The sequence below is a fragment of the Fukomys damarensis genome, unplaced genomic scaffold, assembly GCF_012274545.1.
Source record: "Fukomys damarensis isolate Sample0158 unplaced genomic scaffold, DMR_v1.0_HiC HiC_scaffold_1, whole genome shotgun sequence".
NCBI classification, from domain to species: Eukaryota; Metazoa; Chordata; class Mammalia; order Rodentia; family Bathyergidae; genus Fukomys; species Fukomys damarensis.
Window position 1 is genome coordinate 41081405 of NW_022900913.1, and position 27228 is coordinate 41108632.

The 27228-nt window shown below is 33.6% G+C and overlaps 1 protein-coding gene across 6 annotated transcripts in view; it reads right to left on the reverse strand.

The window, feature by feature from the left end:
• Positions 1-27228, reverse strand: part of Slc38a9 (solute carrier family 38 member 9) — an 82660-nt gene that overhangs the window by 37627 nt on the left and 17805 nt on the right. For 3 of the 6 annotated variants that reach the window (XM_010626881.2, XM_010626882.3, XM_010626885.3), the window contains 4 exons: positions 15795-15927; positions 10685-10806; positions 10506-10569; positions 10096-10189 (listed from right to left, as the gene is read on the reverse strand). In XM_010626881.2, coding sequence (XP_010625183.1) covers positions 10096-10189; positions 10506-10569; positions 10685-10806; positions 15795-15927 — 413 coding nt within the window. Of the gene's footprint in view, positions 1-10095; positions 10190-10505; positions 10570-10684; positions 10807-15794; positions 16056-17678; positions 17764-27228 lie in introns of those variants that run through there. The other 3 variants (XM_010626883.3, XM_010626886.2, XM_010626884.3) reach the window with 3 other exon arrangements.

The following is a 27228-nucleotide window of genomic DNA, read 5'->3' on the forward strand; positions in this document are numbered from 1 at the left end:
AAATGAAGGAGAAAAAAAAAAAAAAAAAAAAAAAAAAAAACCCAACAAAAAAACAGAAAACAACAACAACAAAAAAAAAACCATAGAAATAGAAATAGAACATGAAAATTACCTTTTCTATCAACCAAATAAACAGAAATTACAATGGAAAATATAGGAAAAATAAGTTCACAATACAAAAGCCATTCAAATACTGAATGAAAAAATGTATTAAAAAATTACAAATAAAAGTTAATGCCAATATTACACAAAGAGCTTAGCAGATTTATAAAAGCAATAAAAGATTGAGAAAAGGAATATGAACAAATAACACAAAAACATGCCATTCTGTAGGCATTAAAGCAAACAAAACAAATATGGGAACACAAAAAATAACAGCAAGCTTCACAAAAGCAGTCTTATTTATTTACGGTGATAACCATATAAATTAATATAATTTTTTATTGAAAAGTTTATTCAGTGCAAACATATTTTGATTGCTTCTTGATTTTAATTTAATTCACATGGTTTGAAGGTGATAGACTGATGACTATCACATGTGGTCAATTTGCAAGTTGTGTTTGATCATATTGTGGTGCTGATTGTATCAATTAGGATAAAGGATTGTGATTGATTCAATGAGCTGTTTTCTTCGGTACTATGAAAATGAGAATGTCTATGAGTCATCAGAGACCCATGGGCTGAAGCCCAACTATATCAGGAAGATTTAAGTAATAACCTAAAAGTTAAACTAAGGACAACCCAACAACAATAGTAAAAATGAGAAAACGCTTAAGCAACAGGGACAGACATCCAGTTCACCAATGGCAAACAGTGGGGCAAATGAGAATGAGAAGTTGACAGTGAACCATCAGGACACCCTGAACTCAAAGCACAGGAAGTAACAAAACTGATCAATCAGGCTCTAGAGAAATTTAAAACAGAAGTAATTTCCCAGATAATCATCGAGATGATGAGCAAAATGACAGTTATAATTTGAGACTCTAAAACAGAAACTGAGGAAAATAGCTGAGCTCAGGACCATGATAGAAGCCATGAATGCTCAGCATAAGAAAGAAATGGAAACAATAAATGCCCAATATAAGAAAGAAATGGAATCCACAGGGCAGATTCAAGCAGATATCCAGGAGATTAAAAACTCCATTGAGAGTGTTCGCAACAGAATAAGAGTCCGAAGATAGAATCTCAGATATAGAAGATAAAATTGCAGTCAGTGACCATGAAAAAAGAGGTCTTTTAAAAACAGTAGGGGATCATGAGAAATTTATCCAACAACGCTTAGAAGATGCAAAGAAGAATAACATAAGATTGATAGGAATCCAAGAAGTAGCAGGAGAAAATGCAAATGAGTTAAAAAAAGCTGTTCACAGAATTAATTATAGAAAACTTCCCAAACAGAGGGGAAGAATTTGACATAGAGATAAGTGAGGCATATAGGGCTCCCAACTAGCTGTGATCAAAAAAAAAAAAAAAAAAATCTAAACCTATTCATACAATAATTAAAATCCCAGAAACCCAAAAGAAGAACAAAATACTACAAGCAGTAAGAGATAAGAAACAAATCACATGCAAAGGAAAGCCCATCAGAATAACAGCAGACTTTTCAACACAAACCCTTAGGGTTAAGGAGAGCCTGAAATGTGACATTTCAATTACTAAAAGAAAACAACCTCCAACCTAGACTGATATATCCTGCAAAACTTTCTTTCAAAATGGATGGGGAAATAAGATACTTCCATGACAAAGAACACCTGAGAAATTTCATGAATACCAAACTAGCACTACAAGGAATTCTAAACAATATCCTAGAAAAAGACAATGAAGGTAACAACACCATGAGGCCCAACAGAGCAAATCAAATAGGTAAGGTAAGAAACTAAAAGGAGAAGGTGAAAAAAACATGAGAATAATAAGTTAGTACATATCAATTATAACCATCAATATCAATGGCCTCAATTCACCAATCAAGAGAAACAGATTGGAAGAATGGATTAAGAAACAGAATCCAATAATATGTTGTATACAAGACACACCTAGTGCAAAAAGAAGCCCATAGACTGAAAGTGAAAGGACAGAAAACTTCATGCAACAGGAGCCCAGAAAAAAGCAGAGGTAGCAATCTTATTCACAAAGTAAATTTCAAACCTAAACTGAATGAAAGAGACAAAGAAGGCCACTACATCCTTGTGAAGGAAACAATTCAAGAGGAAGAGATAGCAAATAATTTCTTTTCAATCTATTATGTTAGAAAGCTCATATGCTCCTTTTCTCTTTTCTTTTTCTTTCCCTGGTGCTGGGGATTAAATTCAGCACATTGCTCTGGCTAGGCAGGTGGAGCACTATTGAGCTAAATCTCAGGCTTTACATTTCATATTTTTAAAATTTATCAACATATTAATCTTTGTCATTATATGTTGGTCTACCAAATTGATGAGTTATTTTGGTTCTCATTTTGCTTTTTTATTTGAGAATTTATGAAATCTATATATATGAATAGTACGAAAAGTATTAAGGTCCATCTGTCATTCTCCTCTCTCATGTCTGCCTTCTGCAAACTTCCTTTTCTGTCACTACAGCTTGTTTGGTTAGAAATTTAAGGCAAATTTTGTTATGTTATCAATATATCTTTGTACCTATTTTCTACTGATAACAAATATTAATTCTAAGTAAATTTTATCATAACTATACTTAAATAAATGGATAATAAATCATTAATATCATTCAGTATTTGGTACATATTACAAATTCTCCAACTACCTCAAAGATGATATTTGTTTTTCTCAAATCACACAAATCACAAACATTCCATACAACACTGCACTGTTTTATTACCAAAGTATATATTGTATTGTAGAAAATACGCATTGTGTATATGTGTGGGGGGTGTTTTTACACATATGTGTGCACTATTAAATGAGAAACATGGTCATGAATGTGGTAGGATTTTGCACATTTGGCATATCGATAGTTTATCTGGCAACCTTATGATTTCTCTAAATTACATGCTTGATTTAATTCATAATCATTTGTTTGGGAAGAATATTACATATGTATTGAAGTTAAATTCTATCATTATGCTTATAAAAATATAATAAAAATAAGTATGGGATATAATAAAATAGAAATAGAAAAATACTGATATTAAAAATGTGAACTCAGTTGTTTTTGGATTTCAAATATAAGTATATTTTCTGTGGGAAGTTTTGTTAGAAAATGTAAGTGATATAATCAACAAGCATATGTTATTTATCAAATTAATAAAACCAAGGAGTTAATAAATCATAAAATTTTGAGGACAGTTTCTCAACTATAATACGTAACCTTGTTTTATTTATAAATACATTATTTCAAAAATATACGAAAAGAAAATGAGAAAGAACATATAATGTTTGAAGATCATATCAAACTAATAATGTATTTGTATTATCAGTCTGTGTTGTATAAATTTTTATTTCATATCCTTTTTTGCTGTCATATATATGTATAGTTGAAATTTTTATTTCGTATCTTCATTTCTTGTTGTCATGTATGTTTGCAATCTTTAAGAAAAAAAAACACATGCCATGCTGCAGGCATTAAAGCAAACAAAACAAATATGGGAACATAAAAAATAACAGCAAGCTTCACAAAAGCAGTCTTAGTTATTTAAGCTGACAACCATATAAATTAATATAATTCTTTCTTTTTTGGTACCAAGGATCAAAATCAGGATAAATTAATATAATTCTTAGAAATAAATTTAACAATTCTCCTCCTCTCTCTTTTTTAAAATTTGGTACTGTTGCTTAAACCCGGGGCTATGTGTATAATAAAGATACAATCTACCATGGAACTATACTTCCAGCCCAAGAATTTGTTGAAATTTAACGTAATTAAAAGAATGAAGATTAAATGTACAACTTCTTAAATTTTCTTCTAATATTTTATGGGTTTTTTTTTTCCCCATTTCTAAGTCTTTAAGTTACCTGGAATACATTTTTGTATAAGGTGCCAGCCATAAAAGTTGTTTTTCAAAATGTATAAGTTGAATAGACACCAAATACATTAAATTCTTACTCAATTTGAGGTTATGTTCCTATTCTAACATTCTGATTATTTTTTTGGCTATTACTAACATAGTGTATCTTAGCACCTGAAGTTTGATTCACCCATACCTTTCTTTATCATAATTTTCTTGGCTCTGCTTGGGCATTCATTTTTTCATATTGTTATTTTTACTGAGGTCTGAAATGAATTTTCATTGAAATAAAATTGAATTTATATATGTGACATTTTAAATGATACTAAATCTTCTTGATAACATGGCACGTTTTTTCATTGTTCACAGCTATCATTTTTTATCCTTATATGTTGCTAATTTATTCTTCCTTGTTAATCACTTATTAATTGTAGTAGTACTAGTGACAGCATTTCCAATTATCTTTTTGCTCATAAATTGAAGTCTTTTCTGCTTTTTATATTATTTTTTTGCTGCATTTTCATAGTACACATCTCCAAAAACTCTAATTATGAGCATTCTTGGTTTTGTTTTTTACTGTAATTTAGCATTTTATCACTTTGGAATGATGCTGGTACTGGTTTGGGGATAAACAGACAATATATTGAAGTAGTGCCTTTTGCTTAGAGTTTTAATGAGGACTAGGTACTGAACTCTATTAAATATCTTTTTTGGTATCTACTAATGTAATTGTAGATTTTTTTCTTTAATTTGTTTACGTGGTGAACTGTTAGATTTATCAATAATAAAATATCTTTGCCTTACAGGAATAAACCATATATTAGACATATAGTATTATTCTTTTGACACCTCATTGATTCTATTTGATAATTAAAAAACAAAATTTACAACTCTTTCTTTTTGGTACTGTCAGGCTTTGTGTTAGGGTTGTTTTGACTTTGTAAAATGAATTGATACAAGTTCATCTTTTAAATTGTGTGGACTAGTTTACATAATATGAGCATTACCTGTTCTTTAATAGTTATGAAGAGAGTTTACTGGATGCTCTGTTCTCATTTTAAGAGACCCTGAATTAACATACACCCTTATTGCATATATTTAAAGAAGTCCTCCAAGTTCAATCAAAACTGAAACCAAAGGATAAATGAACTCCTTACTGGGAACTAGAATGAATCTTCTCCTAAGACTTTTAAACAATATCCCCCAAGTGACTAAAAGTAGTTTTGATTAATGTAAAGGAAGAAGCTTCTTAGTAGAGACAGAAAAATACTAGAGCTAAAGCCTGGTCTGTGAGTTTATACATGCTAAGAGTGAACAAAATCACACATGTCTATTTATACCCTAAACCACTTTAAAACAGCTTAAAAAGATGTTTTGCTAATCCAACAGCCATGCATGGTGGTGCACCTCTAATCCCAGTTTGAGCTTATAAATTCAAGATCAGACTCCTCAGCAACACAGTGAGATCCTGGGGATAAAGGAAGAGAGGCAGGGAGGGAGAAAGGAAGTTTCCCCAACTTGGAATTTTTTATAAATGAGGAAAGAAGTGTATTCATAAAACTTTTCATATTTTGTAGTATAATTTCTGATTTTAAGAGATTCTAACATTTAGGTCTTTTAGTAAGCATAGGTCAATACAAATCACCAATAACTGATAAAAATCTCAGAATTCTTATTTAATTGTATCAAAGGCATTATTTTATTTATTTTTTTTAAAAATGAGGAAAAGTGTATTCATAAAACTTTTCATATTTTGTAGTATAATTTCTGATTTTAAGAGATTCTAACATTTAGGTCTTTTAGTAAGCATAGGTCAATACAAATCACCAATAACTGATAAAAATCTCAGAATTCTTATATAATTTTATCAAAGGCATTATTTTATTTATTTTTTTTATTTTTATTTTTTTTTATTGAGTTTATTGGTACATTTAGGGATACAGTACAGTTACATTCATTGTTGGGATCATGTACCTTTACATGGCAAGTCTTGATTCTCATTTTTTTCCCCTTACCTCTGCCCTCCCTTCACCCCCTCCTCCCCTCCCCATCTACAAACACTTTATTTTCATCTTTTCATTCTCTCACATTTTTTTCTTTTCCCTTTTTGTTCTTCCCCTACGTATCACACCTTCCCTACACCTTTAGCTCCTTTCCTCCCATTTCTAAATGTCAGTAATCTTATTAGAATCTTATGCATTGTTGCAGAATATTCACACCAGGGAAACTATTTGGTATTTACACATGTGGGACTTATTTATTTCACTTAGGAGTATATCTTCAATATGTATCCATTTTCCTATGAATGAATCTATTCTCTCGCTCTTTATGGCTGAGTAATATTCCATTTTATAGAAAAACCACATCTTCTTTATCCAGTTTCCAACGGATGGGCAAATAGGTTGTTTCCAAGATTTAGCTATTACAAACTGTGCCGCTATAAACATGGGTGCACATACTTCTCTGTGATATGATTCTTTTAGTTCTCTTGGAAAGATACCCAACAGAGGGATGGCTGGGTCAAATGGAACCTCCAGTCCAAGCTCTTTGAGGTATCTCCATATTGATTTCCATAGTGGTTGCACTAGTCTGCACTCCCACCAACAATGGAGGAGGGTTCCTTTCTCCCCACAACCCCGCCAACATTTGTTATTGTGTGATTTCTTGATAGCAGCCATTCTTTGTGGGGTGAGGTGGAATCTCAGTGTTGTTTTCATCTGCATCTCTCGAATGACCAGTGATGTGGAACATTTTTTCATATATTTTCTTGCTGCTTTCACTTCTTTGTATGAGAAATGTCTGTTCATTTCGGATGCCCATTTTTGGATCGGGTCTTTATATTTGGGGGGACTGATTGTTTTGAGTTCTTTATATATCCTTGATAATAGTCCTTTGTCTGAGGTACAGCTGGTAAAAATTTTTTCCCACATTGTAGATTGTCTCTTAGTTCTGCTAATGGTTTCTTTTGAAGTACAGAAGCTTTTTAGTAAGATGAGATCCCAGTTGTTGATTCTTTCTGCTAGTTCCCGTGCTACTGAGGATTTGTTCATAAAGTCTTTTCCTATACCAATGTCTTCCAGAGTTCTGCCTAACTTACTTTCCAGCAAGTTTAATGTTTCTGTTTTAATATTTAGATCTTTAATCCATTTGGATTTTAATTTAGTGCATGGCGAAAGATAAGGGTCTAATTTTAATCTGTGACAGGTTGATATCCAGTTTTTCCAACACCATTTATTAAAGAGGCTATCTTTCCTCCACTGAGGATGGTGAGCTCCTTTGTCGAAGATGAGGTAGCTGAGTACATCTGCATTTGTTTTTGTGTCTTCCAGTCTGTTCCATTGATCCTCAGGCCTATTTCTTTGCCAGTACCATGCTGATTTTATCACAGTGGCTTTGTAGTATAGTTTCAAATTGGGAATTGTTACACCTGGTGCCATGTGACTGTTGCCTATAATGGCTTTTGCTATTCTAGGTCTCTTGTGGTTCCAAATGAATTTTTGGATTCTTTTTTCTAGTTCTGTGAAATATAGTGTTGGAATTTCAATTGGCATTGCATTGAATGTATATAGCAGTTTCGGTAGTATGGCCATTTTCACTATGTTGATTCTTCCTACCCAGGAGCAGGGGATATCTTTCCATTTTTTTATATCCTCTTCGATTTCTTTTTTCAGAGTGCTGTAGTTTTCAGTGTAGAGATCTTTTGTTTCTTTTGTTAGATTGATTCCTAGATACTTCATTTTTTTGGATGCTATTGTAAAAGGAATTTTTTCCCTTATTTCTCTTTCTGTCTGTCTGTTATTTGTGTATAGAAAGGCTATTGATTTTTGGGTATTCACCTTGTATCCAGATACTTTACTGAATCTGTCAATTAAGTCTAGAAGTTTTTTGGTGGAGTTTTTTGGATCTTCAATGTAGAGTATCATATCATCAGCAAATAATGATAGTTTAACTTCTTCCTTTCCTATCTTTATTGCTTTAATTTCTTTCTCTTGTCTAATTGCTGTGGCTAATGTTTCCAGAACTATATTGAAGAGAAGTGGCGATAGTGGGCATCCTTGTCTTGTTCCTGATTTTAACATGAAGGTTTTCAGTTTTTGGCCATTCAATATGATGTTGGCTGATGGTTTTTCATAAATAGCCTTTATTAAATTGAGGTATAGACCATCTATTCCAATTTTTTGCAGGGTTTTTATCATGAATGGGTGTTGAATTTTATCAAATGCTTTTTCTGCATCTATTGAGAGGATCATATGGTTTTTGTCCTTGACTTTGTTAATATAATGTATTACATTCACTGACTTTCGTATGTTGAACCACCCTTGCATCTCTGGAATAAATCCGACTTGGTCATGATGGATGATCTTCTTAATAATCCTCTGTATTCTGTTTGCTAGTATCTTATTAAGGATTTTTGCATCTATATTCATTAAGGAGATTGGTCTGTAGTTCTCCTTTTTGGTTGTATCTTTCTCTGGTTTGGGAATCAGAGTGATACTTGCTTCCAGGAATGAATTTGGAAGTATAGCTTCTCTTTCAATTTCATTGAAAAGTTTGAAGAGTAATGGTAGTAGTTCTTCTCTAAATGTCTTGTAAAATTCAGCAGTGAATCCATCAGGGCCTGGGCTTTTCTTTGTTGGTAAGTTTTTAATTACATTTTCAATTTCACTGATTGTGATTGGGGTGTTTAAAATGTTTTTATCTTCTTCGTTCAACTTTGGTAATTCATAAGTATCTAGAAATCTGTCCATTTCTTCTGTGTTTTCCATTTTATTAGAGTACAGGTTCTCAAAGTAGGTGTTCATGATCCTCTGGATTTCTTTCGGATCTGTTGTGACTTCGCCTTTTTCATTCCTAATTGCATGGATCTGAGCCTTTTCTTTCCTTTTTTTGATAAGATTAGCTAAGGGTTTGTCAATTTTATTTATTCTTTCAAAAAACCAGCTCTTTGTTTCATTTATTTTTTGTATCGTTTTCTTAATTTCAATTGCATTGATTTCTGCTCGGATCTTTATAATTTCCTCTCTTGTTCGAGCTTTGGGTTTTTCTTGCTCTTGTTTTTCTAGGAGTCTAAGTTTCATCGTTAAGTTGTTTATTTGAGCCCGCTCTGTTTTCCTAGTGTGGGCATTCAATGTTATGAATTTTCCACGTAGAACTGCTTTCATTGTGTCCCAAAGATTCCTGTATGTTGTATTGGCATTCTCATTTATTTGTAAAAACTGTCTAATTTCTTCTTTAATTTCCTCTGTAATCCATTGATTGTTTAGGAGAGTGTTGTTCAGTTTCCATGTGCTTGTGAAGTTTCTATAGTTTCTTGTGCTATTGATGTCTAGTTTGATTGCACTATGATCTGATAATAAACAGGGGATGACTTCAATTTTTTTGCATTTATTTAGACCTGTTTTGTGAGCCAGTATGTGGTCTATTTTGGAGAATGATCCATGTGCAGCCGAAAAGAATGTATATTCTGGTTTTTGGGGGTGGAATACTCTATAAACATCTATTAAGTCCATGTGTTCCAAAGCTTGGTTCAGTTCTATTATTTCATTGTTGATTTTCTGCCTAGTAGATCTGTCAATTTGTGATAGTGGGGTATTTAAATCCCCCACTACAATTGTATTAGTGCTTATTTGGTTTTTCATGTTACTTAATATTTGTTTTATATAGTTGGGGGCATTTGTATTTGGTGCATATATGTTTATGATTGTCAGCTCTTCCTCTTGAATTGTTCCCTTTACAAGGATGTAGTGTCCTTCTTTGTCTCTCTTAATGAGTTTTGGTTTGAAATTTACTTTATCTGAGAATAAGATTGCTACCCCTGCTTTTTTCTGGACTCCTGACGCATGGAGAATCAAAGGCATTATTTTAAAAATGTTGTTTTTAAATTATTCTTGTGAAGAAACTAACACCAAAATGAATGCATTCTGCAAAGAACTCCTAGCCTCTCTTAATTTGAAAGGCAGCCATTAATACATTAATAGATCAGTTCAGACGAAAGCCATGAATGAGAAAAGTAGATCTTTAGTACAAAGCAGTCAGTTGACACTCATGTGGAATACATACACTGCAATGTTCCTCACTGGGAAATAAGTTCTTAATACTTATATCAATAATCTATTTTTACTATATCAAATTCTTACCTATCATACTCCTTGATTTCACAACCCTGTAGCAGCAATAAAGTGTTAAAAGGCCCATTAGCGTGATGACACAAATTCCAGTAGTAAATCCAGCCTATTTAAAAAATATAGAGCAACATATATCATCATATAAGATTAAATCTACATGCAATTACATTTTTACCCTAAGTAAACATGCTAAGAACTGACAATTAATGGAAGACTAAATACATTTTTTTCTTTCATTTTATATAGATTTATCATAACACTTATAAAGAAAAAAATTTCAAATAAAAATATGCTGAATTTAGCCCAGTGGTGCCACTGCCTGCTTTGTAAGCACAAGGTCCCAAGTTCAATCCCTGGTACTAAGAAAAAATAAATAAATAAATAAAAAAGAAAAAGAAAAATACGCTGAAAAATTATATTACCTGTTTTATGCCCCATGGAATACTTAGTATAGATGTTCCCATCATGGTATTCCAAATCATGAAACTGAAAAGAGGATAACAGCAGTAAAAATAGGGTGTTTGTTCAAAAATTTTAAGTAAAATAGTAGTTTTCATTCATATACAGTTTATATAATGCTCCCCAAAGTACTTTTACTCACATGGTCACTAAACTGGTGTTTTTGCCATACCCTTCAGTACAACTCTGAAGTTTATAAGCAGAACCCAAAGGACTATACACGTAGCACTCTTCTGGAGCTGGAACTACATGGTCTGGAGCAATCTAGTGGGGAAAAAAACCCCAGCAATATGAGAACCAGTAAATATGCAAAATAGAAAATAGGGTATTTTCTAAAGATCATAGTACTTGATTCTAGACACATTTCTAAATATGAACACATAAACTATACGCATCCCTGATTAGTGAACTAAAACTTCTTTTTCAAATGTAGTAGATCTTAAGAAGCAAAATTTATGCAACTGTCAAAATAGTTTTCTCTTCGTGAAAGGAAGAAAAAGAGCCAGCAAAAGGTGAGGTTAAATGAATCTAGATGGAGGTGACTGACCTTAAGTAAGGGGAATTTCAAAAACCAAGCAGTGACTGAACTCCAATGCCAGGGTGGTCTTAACAAAGTGACAGGCAGCACCAGGGATTTAGCCCAGTGGTTCCTCTGCCTGCTTTGCAATAAGGTCCTGAATTCGATCCCTGGTAACAAACAAACAAACAAACAAAAAACCCCAAAGAGACAAGCAAGTACCTTAGACTATAAAGAGCAGAGGAATCAATGGATAACAAAGAAAGGAATAATAAAAATAGTCTGTTTTGTTTTATACTAGGATTGGAACCCAGGGGTACTCTATGACAGAGCTATATCCCCAGTCATTTTTATTTTGTGGCAGAATCTCACTAAGTTGCCCAGACTGGCCTTGAACTGTGATCTTCCTCCTGCCTCAACCTCCTGAGTAGCTGGGATTATAGATATGTACTACCACTACTGGCCTAAAATATACTAGTTTTTAAAACGCTTTGGTTAACAGAAGAAAAAGGGGAACTAAATTGGCTTAAGGAAAGGTCAAAGCAATAATTTTAAAGATAGAAAACTGGGCATATTTGTGCACACCTGTTATCCCAGCACTTGAAGCAGGAGGATCACTGCAAATTTGAGGCCAGACTGGGCTACATGGTGAGTTCAAGCCCAGGCTGGGATACATAACAAGACCTTGTCTCAATAAACAAAAAAGATAGAAGAAATTTATGCAAGCTATAGTAGTAAACAGAATACAACAAATAAAAAAGATCACACATCATGACCAAATAGGCTTCATCATTAGGGATGCAAAGATGGGTTCAACACTGGCAAATCAATAAATTATACATTACATAAACGGAAGGACAAATAACACATTTATCTCAAGAGATGCAGAAAAACCTTTGACAAAAATCCAACATCTACTCATAGAAACCCTGAAGAAGATAGGTATAGAAAGACCTTATCTCCATCTGATAAAAGCCATTTATGACAAACTTACTGCCAGTATCATATTAAAGGGGTGGGGGGATTGAAAGCTTTTCCAGAAAAATCAGGAAAAGGCAAGGATGTCCACTATCCTTAGTCTTGTTCAATATAGTACTCAGATATTTGCTAGCAATGAGGCAAAGAAAGAAATAGGATATGTATAGGAAAGGAAGAAGTGAAATTATCATTCATAGGTGACATGATCCTTTATATAGCAGATCCAAAAAATTCCACCAAAAGACTCCTAGAACTAATAATCAAATTCTGTAATGAAGCAGGTTATAAAAATCAACACACAAAAATTAATAGTGTTCTTGTACCTATAATGATCTCACTTGAAACTTGAGAACATAATGTTAAGTGAAATAAGTCAGACACACAACCTCAAGTATCGCATGGAATTTCTTACATGAGAAGCACACAATACAAATAGAGCAAAATAGATGACAGATAAACAGGAAATAGGGAGAAGTTAAGATACTTCCTAAATTACATTTTCTGTTGTTTTTAAAATATTTCAATATATATATGCTAATTTTTATCATTTATACTAATAGTTTATCTTATTTACTTGAAAAGAATGTTTGTGCTATTGTCCTTTTCTTTTTTTATATATTTATTTTTTGGTACCAGGGATCGAACTCAGGACCTTACACTTGTGAGGCAGGCACCACTGACCTAAATCCCTAGCCCTGTCCTTTTCTTTTTTGTAAGAATTTGTTGGTTTATGTCTGGTATTGAATAACTACTTTGAAGATAAAGGTACACAGTGTAGTTACTATTGTTAGCCTCTTATTATTTGGTTATAAAATCTCACTGAGAAGTTAGGAAAATAATACTATTCACAACAGTATCAAGAAAAATTAAGTACACAGGAATTAACCCAACCAAGGCAGTGAAATACCTCTACAATGAAAACTAAAGTGCTCTGAAAAAGCAGAGCAAAGAACACATCAGAAAATGGAAAGGTGTGCTGTTCCCAGATAAGAAGTAATATTGTCAAAATGGTCATACTTCCAAAACTAACATACAGATTTAATGCAATCCCAATCACAATACTATCAATGAGTCTTCTCAAAGAAAACAACCCTAAAATTCATACGGAACTAGAAGGGAATGAGAAGAACAAAACCAAGGGCTAAGCAAGAGGCCATATGATCTTGGGCTGTAAGTAGTATTACCAAGCTACAGTGATAAAAATAGCAGGGTACTGGACTGGCACAAAACAAACACATGGATCAACAGAACAGAGGATGCAGAAAAAACCCTAGGCATGTTCAGCTATTTGACCTTTGGCAAAGGGGCCAAACACAGACACTAGATGAAAGCTAGCTTCTTCAGTAAATGGTGCTAGGAAAACTGACTATTCACATGCAAAAGATCCAACCTAGCCAGCCAATGGTGTGGTAGCTCTTGCCAGTAATCCTAGCAAGGATTGCTGCAAGTTTGAGGCCCACCTGGACTACACAGTAAATTAAAAATCAGCCTGAGCTACATAGTGAGACCCTATCTCAAAAACAAATGAAATGAAATAAAACAAAATATAAAAGATTAAGTCTAGACCTTTATCTTTTACCACATATTAAACTAAAATCAAAAGGAATCAAATATCTAAATGTTAAAACAGAAACACTTTACCTACTGGAAGATAAAAGAGGCAAAGCTCTGCAAGACATAGATGTAGTCAAGGACTTTCTGAATAGAACTCCCATTGTACAAGAAATCATAACAAGAATCAATAAATGGATCATATCAAATTAAAAAGCTTCTGAACAGCAAAGGAAACAACCAGCAGAGACAACTTGTACTAGTGGTGTTGAAATGTATGGCATGTGCATTGTTTTTCTTTTAAGACAAAAGACGTTAATGTATGAGTTGGTTTTTCTAAACTAAACCCTCAGTATTCAAGTTTAACTGAAGTGTTGGCACTTAGAAATAAATAAGTGGGTCTCAGGTTAGTTTGGGCAGTTGTCTCTAAAAGGTTTGCCATCACTGACCTACACAGTGGGAAAACAATTTTTGTGAGCTATTCTGTGGCTAGAGGACAAATACCTAGAATATATAAAGAACTCAGAAAATTTAGACTCCTTGCCAATGAAAGACTCAATAAAAAAAAATGGACAAATGAAATTTATACATACTTCTCAGCAGTACAAATGGTCACTAAATACATGAAAAAAATGTTCAATATCTCTAGTTATTAGAGAAATGCAAATTAAAATAATAGATATTTTTATTACTCCAGAAAGAAGACTATCATCAAGAAATCAAATAACAAATGCTGGCAAGGCTATGGAAGGAAGAAGAACTCCTACATTGTTGGTAGGAATGTAAACTAGTAAACCACTATGCAGTATGGAGATTCCTTAAAAAAACTAACACTAGAAATTCCATTTGATTCGGTATTCCCCTTCTAGGTATCTTCTCCAAACAGTTAAAGATACCATATTACAGCGATACATGCATATCCATGTTTACACCAGTATACTTCATAGTAGCTAAATCTTGGAAGCTGTCTTTATGTCCATCAACAGAATAATGGATAAAGAAAATGTGGTATTTATATACAATGGAGTACTCCTCTGCTGTGAAGACTAAACTTGAGTCATCTGTAGGAAAATGGATGTACCTTGAAACCATAATGTTAAGTGAAACAAATCAGACACACACGCTTAAATAGGGCAGTTTCTCTTATATGGAAGACCAAAATATAATAATGCTTATTTCACACAGCTATTGCTAAGGATTAAATGAGATACCTATGTTCAAGTGATGCCCAGTTTTGCATCTAATGAATGCTTGTTCCTTTCTCTCTTCTTATTAACATCTATTTTTAAAATCATATTTTTACTCCTAGAATGTACCTGGTTTTCTTTAAGATTCAAGTTTCTGAATATTGTATATATGATCATTTTTATAGGCAACCGAAGTACTTAAATATTTTTTATTCTAAAATGATAATATAGATTTTAAAGGTCAAGAGTCTACAAATTATGGTCCACAGGTCAAATCAGCCCTTTAATTTGTTTATTTACAGCTTCTTCCCTACAAATGTTTTTTATGTTTTTAATGGCTATAAAACAAAGAACTTGTGAAATTAAGTGGTCTGCAAGGCCTAAAACTGTAGTATCAGGTCATTTGACTCTCTTTTTTAAATCTATAAAAGGATAAGGCTGAATAGGAAAATACTAAATATATGTATAAATGTATTTCACTTTCTTACTCCCATAGAACATTTCTAAAAACCTGTCTCCTTTGTAGTTTCAAACTTAAAAATTGAATGGAAAGAGACCAGAATCATATAATCAATGATCTAAGCCAACAATTCAAAAGTAATTAATCTTCTTCAAATTCTTGGAATTAGGGATAAACAGAATTTAATTAAAAAAAAAAAAGCAGGCTCTTGACGAGAGAGAAAGCATTCAAATTTCTCTATGTCAGGCTAAATAAGAAAGAACTAGGCCAGGTGTGGTGGTGCATGCCTGTAATTCCAGCTCTTGGGAGAATGAGGCAGGAGGACTGTCAAGAGTTCAAGGCCAGCCTGAACTACAAAGTGAGACTCTGTTTCAAAAAAAGACAGAATGAACTAGCCTAAAATGTAGGACATATATTAACTGCCATCTTTGATTTTGCATGATGTTATCCTTGAAATATTATCCGCAAAAAGGTCAATCACTGGGAGTTGCCCTGGTTTGTGTTGTTTGCTGTTCTTTTCAACTTAACTTTAGAAAATTAGTAATGCTTTGCCTCTTACCAGTGCCTTGTCTGCAGGAGTAGAAAGCCGGCTGTAGTAATGAATCCTCTTGTTCATGGCAGAAGCATGGTCACTAACCCTCTGAATGACATCATTCACATTGACGATGTTTGTGGGTTCTATATAGAAAGGCCTAAAGAAGGGAATATATACTTGACAAAAAACATTCAGGCAAAAATTCTGGAAGTCAGCCATTGAAGAAAATAGCTTCTTGTCCTCCATTAGAAATAGGATGCACAAAGGCACAGCATTCACTTCTCACTTTTGGTGGGAAAAGAAAAATGTCACAAAAGAAGTATTATCTTACGCACAGAATAAAACTTCTGTCTCATAATACTTTTACTTAAAATACACTTTTTAAATCTTAAGGAATTTGGCAATACAAAAAGCTTAAAAACCAATTATTAAAAATACAAAAAAGAATACAGTTGGAAACCTATCAGTTTTCAACAATGAAACCTAGAAACAGCTTCGACTAGTCTCTCTAAAAGCTTCTGGTGCTAAATAAGATAAAATTATGGACAAAAATGTCCCTCTTTGAAGAGTCTCTCCTTCTTTATAGGCCAAAGTTACTTCTTATGATAAACAAAGTTCTTATTTCTCAGTTCATGTTCTAAGGACTAAGGAACACAACCATTTTCCTTGTAAGACTTACACAAATAGTACCAAATAGAACACGAGGATACTAGAGATATTTTCCTTTTTTCTACTTTTCTTGCATCTTGGTGGCATACTCTATTATTTTCCTATTATTTATGAGTATGGTTCCTAATCAACTACAGGTTCTGGTTTTCAATCATCATTTTCAGTCATCAACTCCTTCAGTTTCTTCTTGAAACTGCAGAATTTGCTTTCCAAGCTTTCATTAATATACTGTCCAAAATAAAAAGACCAGGCAAAGTTTCAGGGGAAGAAGGTATTCCCTGCTCATACTCAGACCACTGAAGTCATAAAGAGCACTGTGCCCCGAAGTGTATATAATTTGCCATTTCACATTATCTACAGAACAAAATAATGAAAAAAGCCTCTTTTTCACTGGTTTCACATAACTCCTTTCAGACTTAAGTTGAGAAAGAAGCTTAGAATATATTAAGGTATGATAATCATTTTTATTCTAATCTTGTGGGAAGCACTTGAAAAATCAAGTGACTGAAAGTTTAATTTCTGCTATTTTTCTAACTAAATCTATGGTATTGGAGAGAAATCTATGGCATGTAGAAGTTAGTCTTGTCTAGTTAACACAGAGAATCTTTTAACCTTTTATTATTTTACTTTTCACCACAGCATCTAAATATGGTGGGTACATCAATTCAATACGTGAACACATATGATAAATATATGGATATAGAGATTAACATGACATATATACACCAAGCATATTACTGCTCAATGTACTAAGTGGTATTAATAAATTGCAAGGGGATATAATGAAAACAAATCAGTAAGAGGCTGAATAAGTAATCTCTATTTAGTAGCTTAATAAAACTACCGATCCTCTCAAACCATTATGGGGCATCTAATCTACACCTCTACTATGACACTTAATGGTACTACAAAAGTAATATAAAAATATTGCTACTTGGGAGAGAGTTTAATTATCTTGGGGTCATATTCTATAGGGACTTCCCTTCTTACTATGCATAAAAAGGACCCCACAAAATTGAAGAATGCCAATATAAGGCACAGATAGAAGCTAATCATGGGTTACTAAAAAGACTTAATATGCACAATATTGTTAGAGATGTATTCTACTTGTAGTTTTTGCTCTGAAATGTCAATGGTATTAATATTAAGTACTAAGTTGGTTTAAAGGCCTGCTGAAAAGCAGTCCAGGAGGTTCAAAATTTGTTGGCTCCTGGCCTCTTACAGAAGTGTTAACTGTACCAGTTTAGTTGGCTTGGGCATTCTGGGAGCAGAATGACTCTGAGAGTTTTTCTTTTCCAACCGTTTTCATCAAGATGCTGAGGGCCTGTTCAAACAAATATTTTGGAATCTTTTCAAAACAGATTCTCTTTAAAATATACAACTCAGCATATTTTAACTGAATTATTAGAAACATATGCTTAAAGCTTAATTTTACAGAACACAAATATAATAATTCTACAGTGAACTTTAGTTGGATCTTAAATACTTTAAATATTAATATTAGAGAGGACAATATTCAGAATGAAAGAACTGAGCTTTTTCTTTTGAACAGCTTTATATGATTGCTACTTTCATTGTTACTTCTCATTTGATGTGTAGTTCAGCTGTGTTACACTGAACACAAAGAATTTATATTTGTCTCACTTTGTAAATATCTATGGTCACACCACAGGAAAAATGGTTTTAATATTAAGCAAAATCAACAAAATATTTTAAAATGTGACTCAAGCCTCGTGTGTTAATTTAATACTTATAAACAGAGAAACCTTATTTCTACTAACTCCTTTTCTGGGTTCCACTTTTTACATTCCTTAAAAATTCTGGCTTTTAAATCTGTCTCTACCCTCATACTGACCAGTTACGCTTCTCTGAAACTTAATAATTCCGTGACTCTTAAGAAGGCTAAAGCCCAACATGGAAATCTTGACTTAAAACTGCTCATTTATTCACATCCCTGTGAAAGCTAAGGCATTCCAATACCTGGAATTTGTTTAAAAAAGAAATGAAAAGGAAATCAGGTATTAAAAAAATTTTTTTTTCATGCAAGTAAACATTCCAAATAATGAATCATCTGTACTTGCTCCTACCTACTTAGTAAAACATTTTAGGTCTGCCAGGTAACCCTTTTTTTTTCTTTTTCTTTTTTGGTACTGGCGATCAAACTTGGGACCTTGCTGCCAGGTAGTTTTTTAATAAAGATGACAGAAGTTAATTAAGCCACTGTACCTAGAAATTCCTTGCTGCTACTAGAGAAATATTGGTAATTTATGGCTTACTGACATATTTCTTATTTCCTCTGTCAACTATACAACATTCTCTTTCACAAAACCTGTTCTACACTCCAATTTAAATCACTATTACCAAATGTTGAGCCTGTATGAAGTTCTTCTCTATTTTGGCTAGCTAGTTAATTTGTATTGGTTCTCAAATCATATATATATACACACACACACACACACACACACACACACACACATACATATATGTGTGTGTGTATATATATATATATGTATGTGTGTATATATATATGTATATATATGTATGTATGTATTTTTTTGGTATAAGTGCCAAGTATTAACATTGTGCTAAACACTGAACAATGAATATGACACAGAACCTCAAGGATCATATAGTAATCACTGGAAATGACGCAAAAACAAATTTCGATACAGAAAATAAGAAAGGGAGAGAGCAAATGTTTGTGTGCAACAATAGGACCAAGAGTGGAGAAGGCTATGTAATACTAGAGTTGGGACCACATATAAGGGGAAGTCAAACCATACCTGGCAGACCTCTGAGGAAGTGAGAGCTGAGCTAAATCACAAAAGATATAAAAGGTTTAGTCAATTTGGGTAAAGGAAGAAAGATTGTTTAAAAAACCGGAGCGCTCAGGAGTAGAGTGCATGCTTAGCATGAAGAAGGCTCTGGGTACATGCTCCAGAGCATACACATACACAGAGTTGTAGACAGAGCCAGAAAGAGAAAGATGTATTTCTAAGACCAGTAAATAATAGGAAATGTGAAGGCAAAAATAGAAGGCATATTTGGGCAATTTTAAAGGAAAGAACACTTAGTCTTAGTTTCCTTTGCTGATTACATGTCAGGTCACCAACTTTTGAATGTCAGAGTACCCCAGAGTTCAAGCCATAAACATTTATCTCTTCTCTATTTTCATTCCCTGGTAGAGTCCTCTAGTCACATAAGTATAAATTCATGGATATATTGATACTAAACTATTATCTCCAACCTGAATGCCTGACACACACATAAAAACTGTTCCCTGCCACACTTTCCTTACCCCATCTCCTGGATTTCTCCACCTACCACATTAGCCTCTTCATCATTTCTGATACATTATAATTACGCACTTATTTCAGGACCCTTGTTATTAATTTCAGGTAAAAACAAAAGCTATAAAGACTTTTTATGTAGATATTTTCATTTGCTTCTTTACTTCTTTCAGTTCATTCCTAAATTGCCTCTTCCTCAAGAGACATTTGGATGCTCTGAACACTGTATCTAAACTTTCAACACCCGTTCTCTACCCATATCATTTCCTCGCCACTGTTTCTGCTTTACATTTTCTCCTTACATCTATACTATCTAATACATGTGGTACGATCATAATATACAGTGAATTGTTTGAATTATAAAAATTTATTACAATAAAAGGCATATGGCCATCAACCCTCTCAAAATACTGCCCCTTGCTTAGAATACAGCCCATCGTTCTTGCCACTTCTGAGGCAGTTCTGAGTGATCAAACACATGACAAATGCAGCCTCATTTTGAAATGAAAGAAAGGCTCACAAAATCATTACAATGTTTCATCATCTACCTCAATCACCACTTCTGGCACTGGATGACCACTGGCTGTTTCCCAAAGTCAAAATGACCACAGGTGGTAAAAGTTCCAAATTGATTCAACTACCAGCCATTCAGCCATGACAGCAGAACAAAGACACTCATGAAAGAGGACTTCCAGAACTGCATCAGAAAGTGGTATAAACCATGGAGTACTAAGGCACATTCAATGTGCCTTTCTCAAGGCTGTAGATGAGAGGGTTTCTTATAGGTGTGCCCACAGAGTATAACAAGAATTCCCAACTCCGAGGCCATGGACCAGTACCAGACCGTATTCTATTAGGAACTGGGCCACAGAGCAGGAAGTGAGCAGTGGGCAAGGGAGCAAAGTTTCATCTGTATAACTATTGCTCAAATTATTGCTGGAGCTCTGCCTCCTATCAGATCATCAAGAGGCATTAGATTAGTATAGGAACATAAACCCTACTATGAACTGCGAATGTGAGCGATTTAGGATGAATGCTCCTTATGATAAGCTAATACTTGGCAATCTGAAGTAAAGCTGAGGCAGTGATACTAGGGGTGGGAAGCAGCTGTAAATTTAGATTAACACAAGCAGAGAGATTTGACTGTGCAGAGAGCATAGTAAATTGATTACTTGCAGAATCATAAAAATCGGACCACTGAGTGACAAGTGACAATTAAGTTGCAGCTGGTAGCTGGCTTCGTGGCAAGTGAGTAATGTACTTCAATTGCATGGCTGCATCTAGTAGCAGGCTTTAAGCCAGAATCCAAAACTTATTTGTGTGTGTGAACCACCAAATATTTTATTTACCACTTCTGTCTACACCTATTTCCCATGCTGCATCCTTCTCTTAGTCAGTTTTGGTAAGCCCAAAAACTAACCTAGCTCAAATGAGTGAAAAATGTCACTGGACAGCTTCTATGAAAAGGGGAAAAGACAGTATAAAATTCTAAGACTGCCAACAAAAAGAAGGCTGCATTTAAAAGGAAATACCAAGACTCCTACCTAAATTGTGGATTCACTGAAGCAGATGATTCACATTCTCCAAAGTTATTTTGTGTAAGTGGTAACCAGATATCCAATGAAGCCACAAAACCTTCAAAGCTGCTTCACCACGTGGAGACCAGGTACCATACATTAAAAGACAAGTCTGTTCTTTATGTTCATATATGTATTATTATTGAAGGCCACCACTTCATCAATTGTGCCTAGAGTGAGATCATCATTCTTAATGACTAATCACATTGCTAAAACCAAGAAGTCCTTTCTTATCAGTGAGGCACTGATTCTCCCTCCTACTAAAGGACATTAGCCATGAAATTTTAAGAGGCTGAAGTTCAAAAAGTGGCATGTTTGGCTATTACCAAAATCAGACAAATTGATGAAATAGCAGGGGATATATAGCACAATTATTAGATAGGATTAATGAGTAACCACAGTATGAAATTCAGGTTGATGAGTCTAGTGGTGCTGACAACAAGACAATGATGCTTGTTTTCGTACAATATACTTTTCAGGAAGGTGCACATGAAGCAAGTTATATGCATTTGTCAATCAAAACCACAGCCACAGAACTATTCAAGTCTGAATGATTACAAATAAAAAAAATTAAGCTGATTATTTTGTGTCAGTATATACATAGACAGAGTGGTTGCTATGATTGGATGGCTTTCTTGTTTCACTACTCAGGTCAAAGAAGTTACTTCTGAATGTGAGTCTACAAATGATGTCATCTGCAGAGAAATGCTGGCTAGCTGAAAAATGTCACCTGAACTCAGTATTTTGCAGAAGGTGATTAAAATTATCAACACATTAAAGCACACACCCTTAACTTACATCTGTTCATGCAACTGTGAGGAGATACACAGAGCACGTAAGTCTCTTATACACAGAAGTGAGATCATTTCCTAAAGATATATCACTGGCCAGAGTTTCTGAGTCATGAGAACTGTTTCATTATATATTACAGTGTGATAATAATAGCGAGATTAATAATGGGCAAAGTCACAGAAGTAACTGGAAATTTCCTTATTTCGAAGTTGGTAAGTTGTAAAACAATACAATTGCACAGCTGAGTCCAACAGTCTCAAAAAAGACACCAAACATAAAAAGCACAAAGCAAGAGAGAAAAACAAAACAAAACATGGGCTAAGTGTGTTCAAATAGAGTAAGAGAATATTTTGAGGGGAATTAATGGCAATGTGTCTTTTACTGTAATAAAAAAAATTTTTTTGTATGTACCAGGGATTGAACTCGAGCCCTTGCACTTGTGAGTGAGGCGGCAGAACCACTGAGCCAAATCCCTGGCCCCACTGTAATAAATTTTTTAAAATTTAACCTCATATATTTAACACCTCATATATTTAATTATTTATTTTTGGTCACTTCCAGTAGAATATAAGCCCTGTGAGGGAAAGAATTTTTGTCAATTTGGTCACTATCATATGCCTAGGGCTTAGAACAGTCCCTGGCATAGCATAAGAGCTCAATAAAATCGAATAAATAAATAAAGTACAAACCAAAACAAAAGTAATACAACTTTAAGAAAAATGGCTTACTTTGAAATAACTTTAGATTGTCATACAAAAGCTGGAAAACAGTACAGAGAGCTGGGAGTTCCCCATACATCCCTAACTTCAGTTCCCCTAAAGGTGACATCTTACATAATCATCAAAATGTGTTACCCTTATAATTACAAAAAAAAAAAACCAAAAAAAAACACTAATGAAAAATTATGGGTATAATTTTTCAACTTTTCAGTGGGCTTAACATTTTTTTCAATAAAAACCTGGAGAAACAGAGGAATTAATCAAAGTATCAAATGCACAAAATGAAAAGCAATCTGTAAGAAAAATCAGTATAACATGGCATCCTTCAGTCATTTTACCCACACAGGAAATACCTCAAATGTCCAACAACAGTAGACTGGATAAACAAAGTGCAGATAGTCACAGAATGAAATATCATAAATCACTGGAAATAAAAGGACTGGTTATATACAACTTGGGGAAAAATTACAATGCTGAACAGAGTATGATCTCATTTCTATGAAGTACAAAGCCAGATGCACATGAATTCAACATTTAGTGACTCATAAAACCTAGGGAAATGATCATACAAAAGTCAGGATAGTGGTCACCTATGGAGAGAAACAGGACATGTTTGACGAAGAAACTGAAAATTTCTGGGGTGCTGCTGTTTCTTGACCTTGGATGATGTTGGTCACATAATTATTTTTAAATTGTTCATATATAGTGTACTTGTATGTATCATATGGTTAAAAAATTTTGTGGGGGTTTTTTGAGACACGGTCTCACTATGTAGTTGAGACTGACCTGGAACTCACTATGTAGCTCAGGCTGGTCTTGAACTTGCAGCGATTCTCCTGCCTCAACCTCCTGAGTGCTGGGATTACAGGCGTGTGCCACCACCCCCGGCCTAAAATATTTTTAAAATTGACACTAAGTAGACACAGTCTCTTAAAATGTAGTAGTGAGACTGAGCGGACAAACAAAAATCTTTTATACTATCCAGAAATTTGTTGGTATCTTGTGGCAAAGTACCTGAAAGAACTTTCAAACTTATGTCTTACACAAAAAGTCAATTGTTCCAAATTTGCTGATATCTTCTATCATAACATGGCTATTATCAGTATGCTACATAGGTACATGGCATATATTAAAAACAAAATTTAATCTCTCTTTAAGTATGGTAAAGACAATATTTGCATAATAAGTAGCTGATTTTTAAAAACTCTTGTTATACAAAGATATTTTGGTAATGGATGCTTAGAGATGTTTCCATTATTGGCTGGGTATGTGGCACAATGGTAGAGTACTTGCCTACCACATGTGAGGCTCTGGGTTCAATGTCTTGTGCTGCAAAAACAACAATAGCAGTAGCATCAAAAAACAAACAAAAACAAAACTCAAGCATAATAAATTAACAACTTGAAAGTGAACTTTTCAAATTAAAACAAAACAACAACAAAAAAAAAGAAAGAAAGAAAGAAAGAAATCCAGGTGTGGTAGTACATACCTATAATACCAGCCCTTGTACTGCTGAAGGAGAATTGCTGTGGAGTTCAAGGCCAGCCTGGGCTACACAGTGAGTTCAATTCAGCCTAAGACCCTGACCCAAAAAAGCCCCCCCTCAAAGTTACCATGATTTTATTGCTGAAAATGATGTCTGTCATCAATAAAAACTCATTTCTGAAATTCTGAAAAACACTGATTCAAAATTTTATAAATTTTATAACGTGAAAATGAAGAATTTAAAGGGTCTTTGACGCTGTTGTTCAACGTAATAAAAAATCCAAAAGTATAAGGTACTAAAGCAAATGACACTATTGGTATCTTGGCATTTATATGTAATGAAATCATTAATACTATTTTAATTAAAAAGTGTTCAGAAGGCTGGGGATTTAGCTCAGTGGCACCGTGCCTGCCTCACAAGTACAAGATCCTGAGTTTGATCCCTGGTACCAAAACACAAATAAACGAACAAAAAAAAAGTGTTTGCAAGTACGTGAAATGTTTAAAAATCAATGATTCAAATATCAAATATTTTTCAAACTTGAAACTTCACAAACATTATATAGCATCAAGTAAAACATTTATAAATACAAAGACTAACAGTTGAAATTCTGATGTATTCGATATGACTGTATCTAGTGCTTTTTTCCCTTTGTATTCTTCTGCCCACTGTGCCTTCTAAACCCCCAAAATGGGTCCAGAAAGGCTTCAGAACCTTCCTGACATGCTCAGTCTTTCCATGGAGCTTTCGGACCAGGGAGGCAGCTCCTCCACTATGTTCAGAAGCCATCGAGGTATAATAACGAAAAGGGTGGTTCTATTAATCAAATTCTCCTCTTTCTCCAGAAGAGAGTTTTGCCACCTTTTGAGGGCTTTCTTAAAATCAATAATTCTTCCTTTGTTGTGTGTTGTGTTCCTGTGTGTGGTTGGAGAGTAAGTGACTTCTGGAATTGAGTAATAAAAGAGAGCAGGGTGGAATGAAAGGTAAGGCAGAAAAGTGGAAAAGTGAAAAGTTGGGGGACTGGAGAGAAACCCAAGAAAGGTAAAAAAATCCTAAGGTTGTTTCTAAAGTAACAGTATCAAACCAACATAAAAACAATATTTTGAACTTTAAAATTTTTTTTGGTTTGTTTTTTGTTTTTGGTACCAGGGATCATACTCAGGACCTTGAGCTTTCAAAGTAGGTGCAGTGCCTCTGAGCTAAATTCCCAGCCCTGATCTTTAAAAACTGCATGGAATACTAGCATATACAAACTAGTACTGCAATCACTAATTGTGAAAAAAAAAAAAAAACACAACAAACACCAGATAAATTTCAACAATATCATCCACAAAATTGCTGTATGTTATTAAAAATGAACTTTAAATCAGACTCAATTATAGTGTGACAAATGTTACAAGATTAAAAAAAGTATGCTTAATTATTACTAATAGTATAAAGTAAAAAAGTTGTATTGTTAATACAATTTAATTTTATCAAGATTGATTGCAATCAATCTCTTACAATTAAAATTTTCTAATATTATGTATGTCACACAGGGTACATAATAAAGACATATAGTTACAAATGAATATCCATACACACACATGCAATCTCACTTGTTTAGGTTGTTTTTTAACTGATAAGAGTTATATGATGAAAAAGGTTTGAAAACAAGTAAATGTTAATAACACTTGGTTGAAGTTTATGGACTACCTATTTTAGAGTTCTAAGCTTTTATTTAGTTGCAAGTAAACATCTTTATTAGAAACATATGGACAAAGAATTTGACCTGAAAATTGATTCTTAGGCCCATAGATCTTAAGTAAATACAGATTCTGCTAAGAATGAATTTCAAAATGCTTTCCAATGTAATTTATGCCTTCAAATTTTGATTTTCAGAAATTTTACATAAATTACTGTCTTATTGTGCTAAAGATACTCTCTTGTTTTATGGCTACAAAGTATTTTTTTTCCTTTTGTAGAATCAGTTCTGGAATAAGGATTTCAGCTTTATATAAACAGCAAGACAGTTCAACCAGGTAAAGGTGCTAGATGCACTAGTAAGTAAATATCAACAAAACAGTTCTTCAGTTTTTCTAGACTAATATAAATAGTAACACCACATTTCATCCCATCTTCTATTTAGAAAGAGTAATTCCAAAGGAAACCTCGTGAGTGAAATTTCACAACAGGAGATAAGGAATGTAGGAAAATTTCTCAAGAGGGCACAATTCTCCAAGCAGCTCCTCCTTTTATATACTTTATAAGAATGCCAAAATAAATTACAAATTGTCTCAATTTACTTAAGTGCAATAATTAAGAAGAGTATTATTACTATTTTGAAATAAAGAGTTTGTTTCAATTATAAATAAAGGATAGGCTTCAGCCAGCAAAGCCTCACCAATTGTTACTCTCCCTCTTATACAAATCTACCAAAAGAATTTTTGGAAAAGATAAAATTTGCAGTTTCATAACTTGAGTATTTCCCATGAAGGGAAAAGTTGGCAATAAGAAAACTGACAGGCTAGCAGTTTAACTAAAAGTTCCTTTCCCTGCAAACTAGAAAGACAACAAAAGAAGGTTAAGAATACACTAAATCTTATTTTTAATATAAATATCTGATTCTTCAAATAAACACTAAAATTCCTTTGTTATCTCTTTTCTTTTTCTTTTTCTTTTTGACATGGAGTCTCACTGTGTTGCCCAGGCAGGCCTTACATTCCTTGGCTCAAGCAATCTGCCTGCCTGAACCTTATTAGTAGCTGGGACTACAGGTACCTGACACCAACCTCGACCTACTTTTGTTATCCTAATTCCACTGTCTAGAAACTAAAAACGCAAAAACAAAAACACATCTACTCTTTAAACAGATCACCAATGAAAAGGTGCCTTTTATTTGTCTTCCATAGTTTAATGCTATAGCCTAAATGTGTCCTTCAAAAT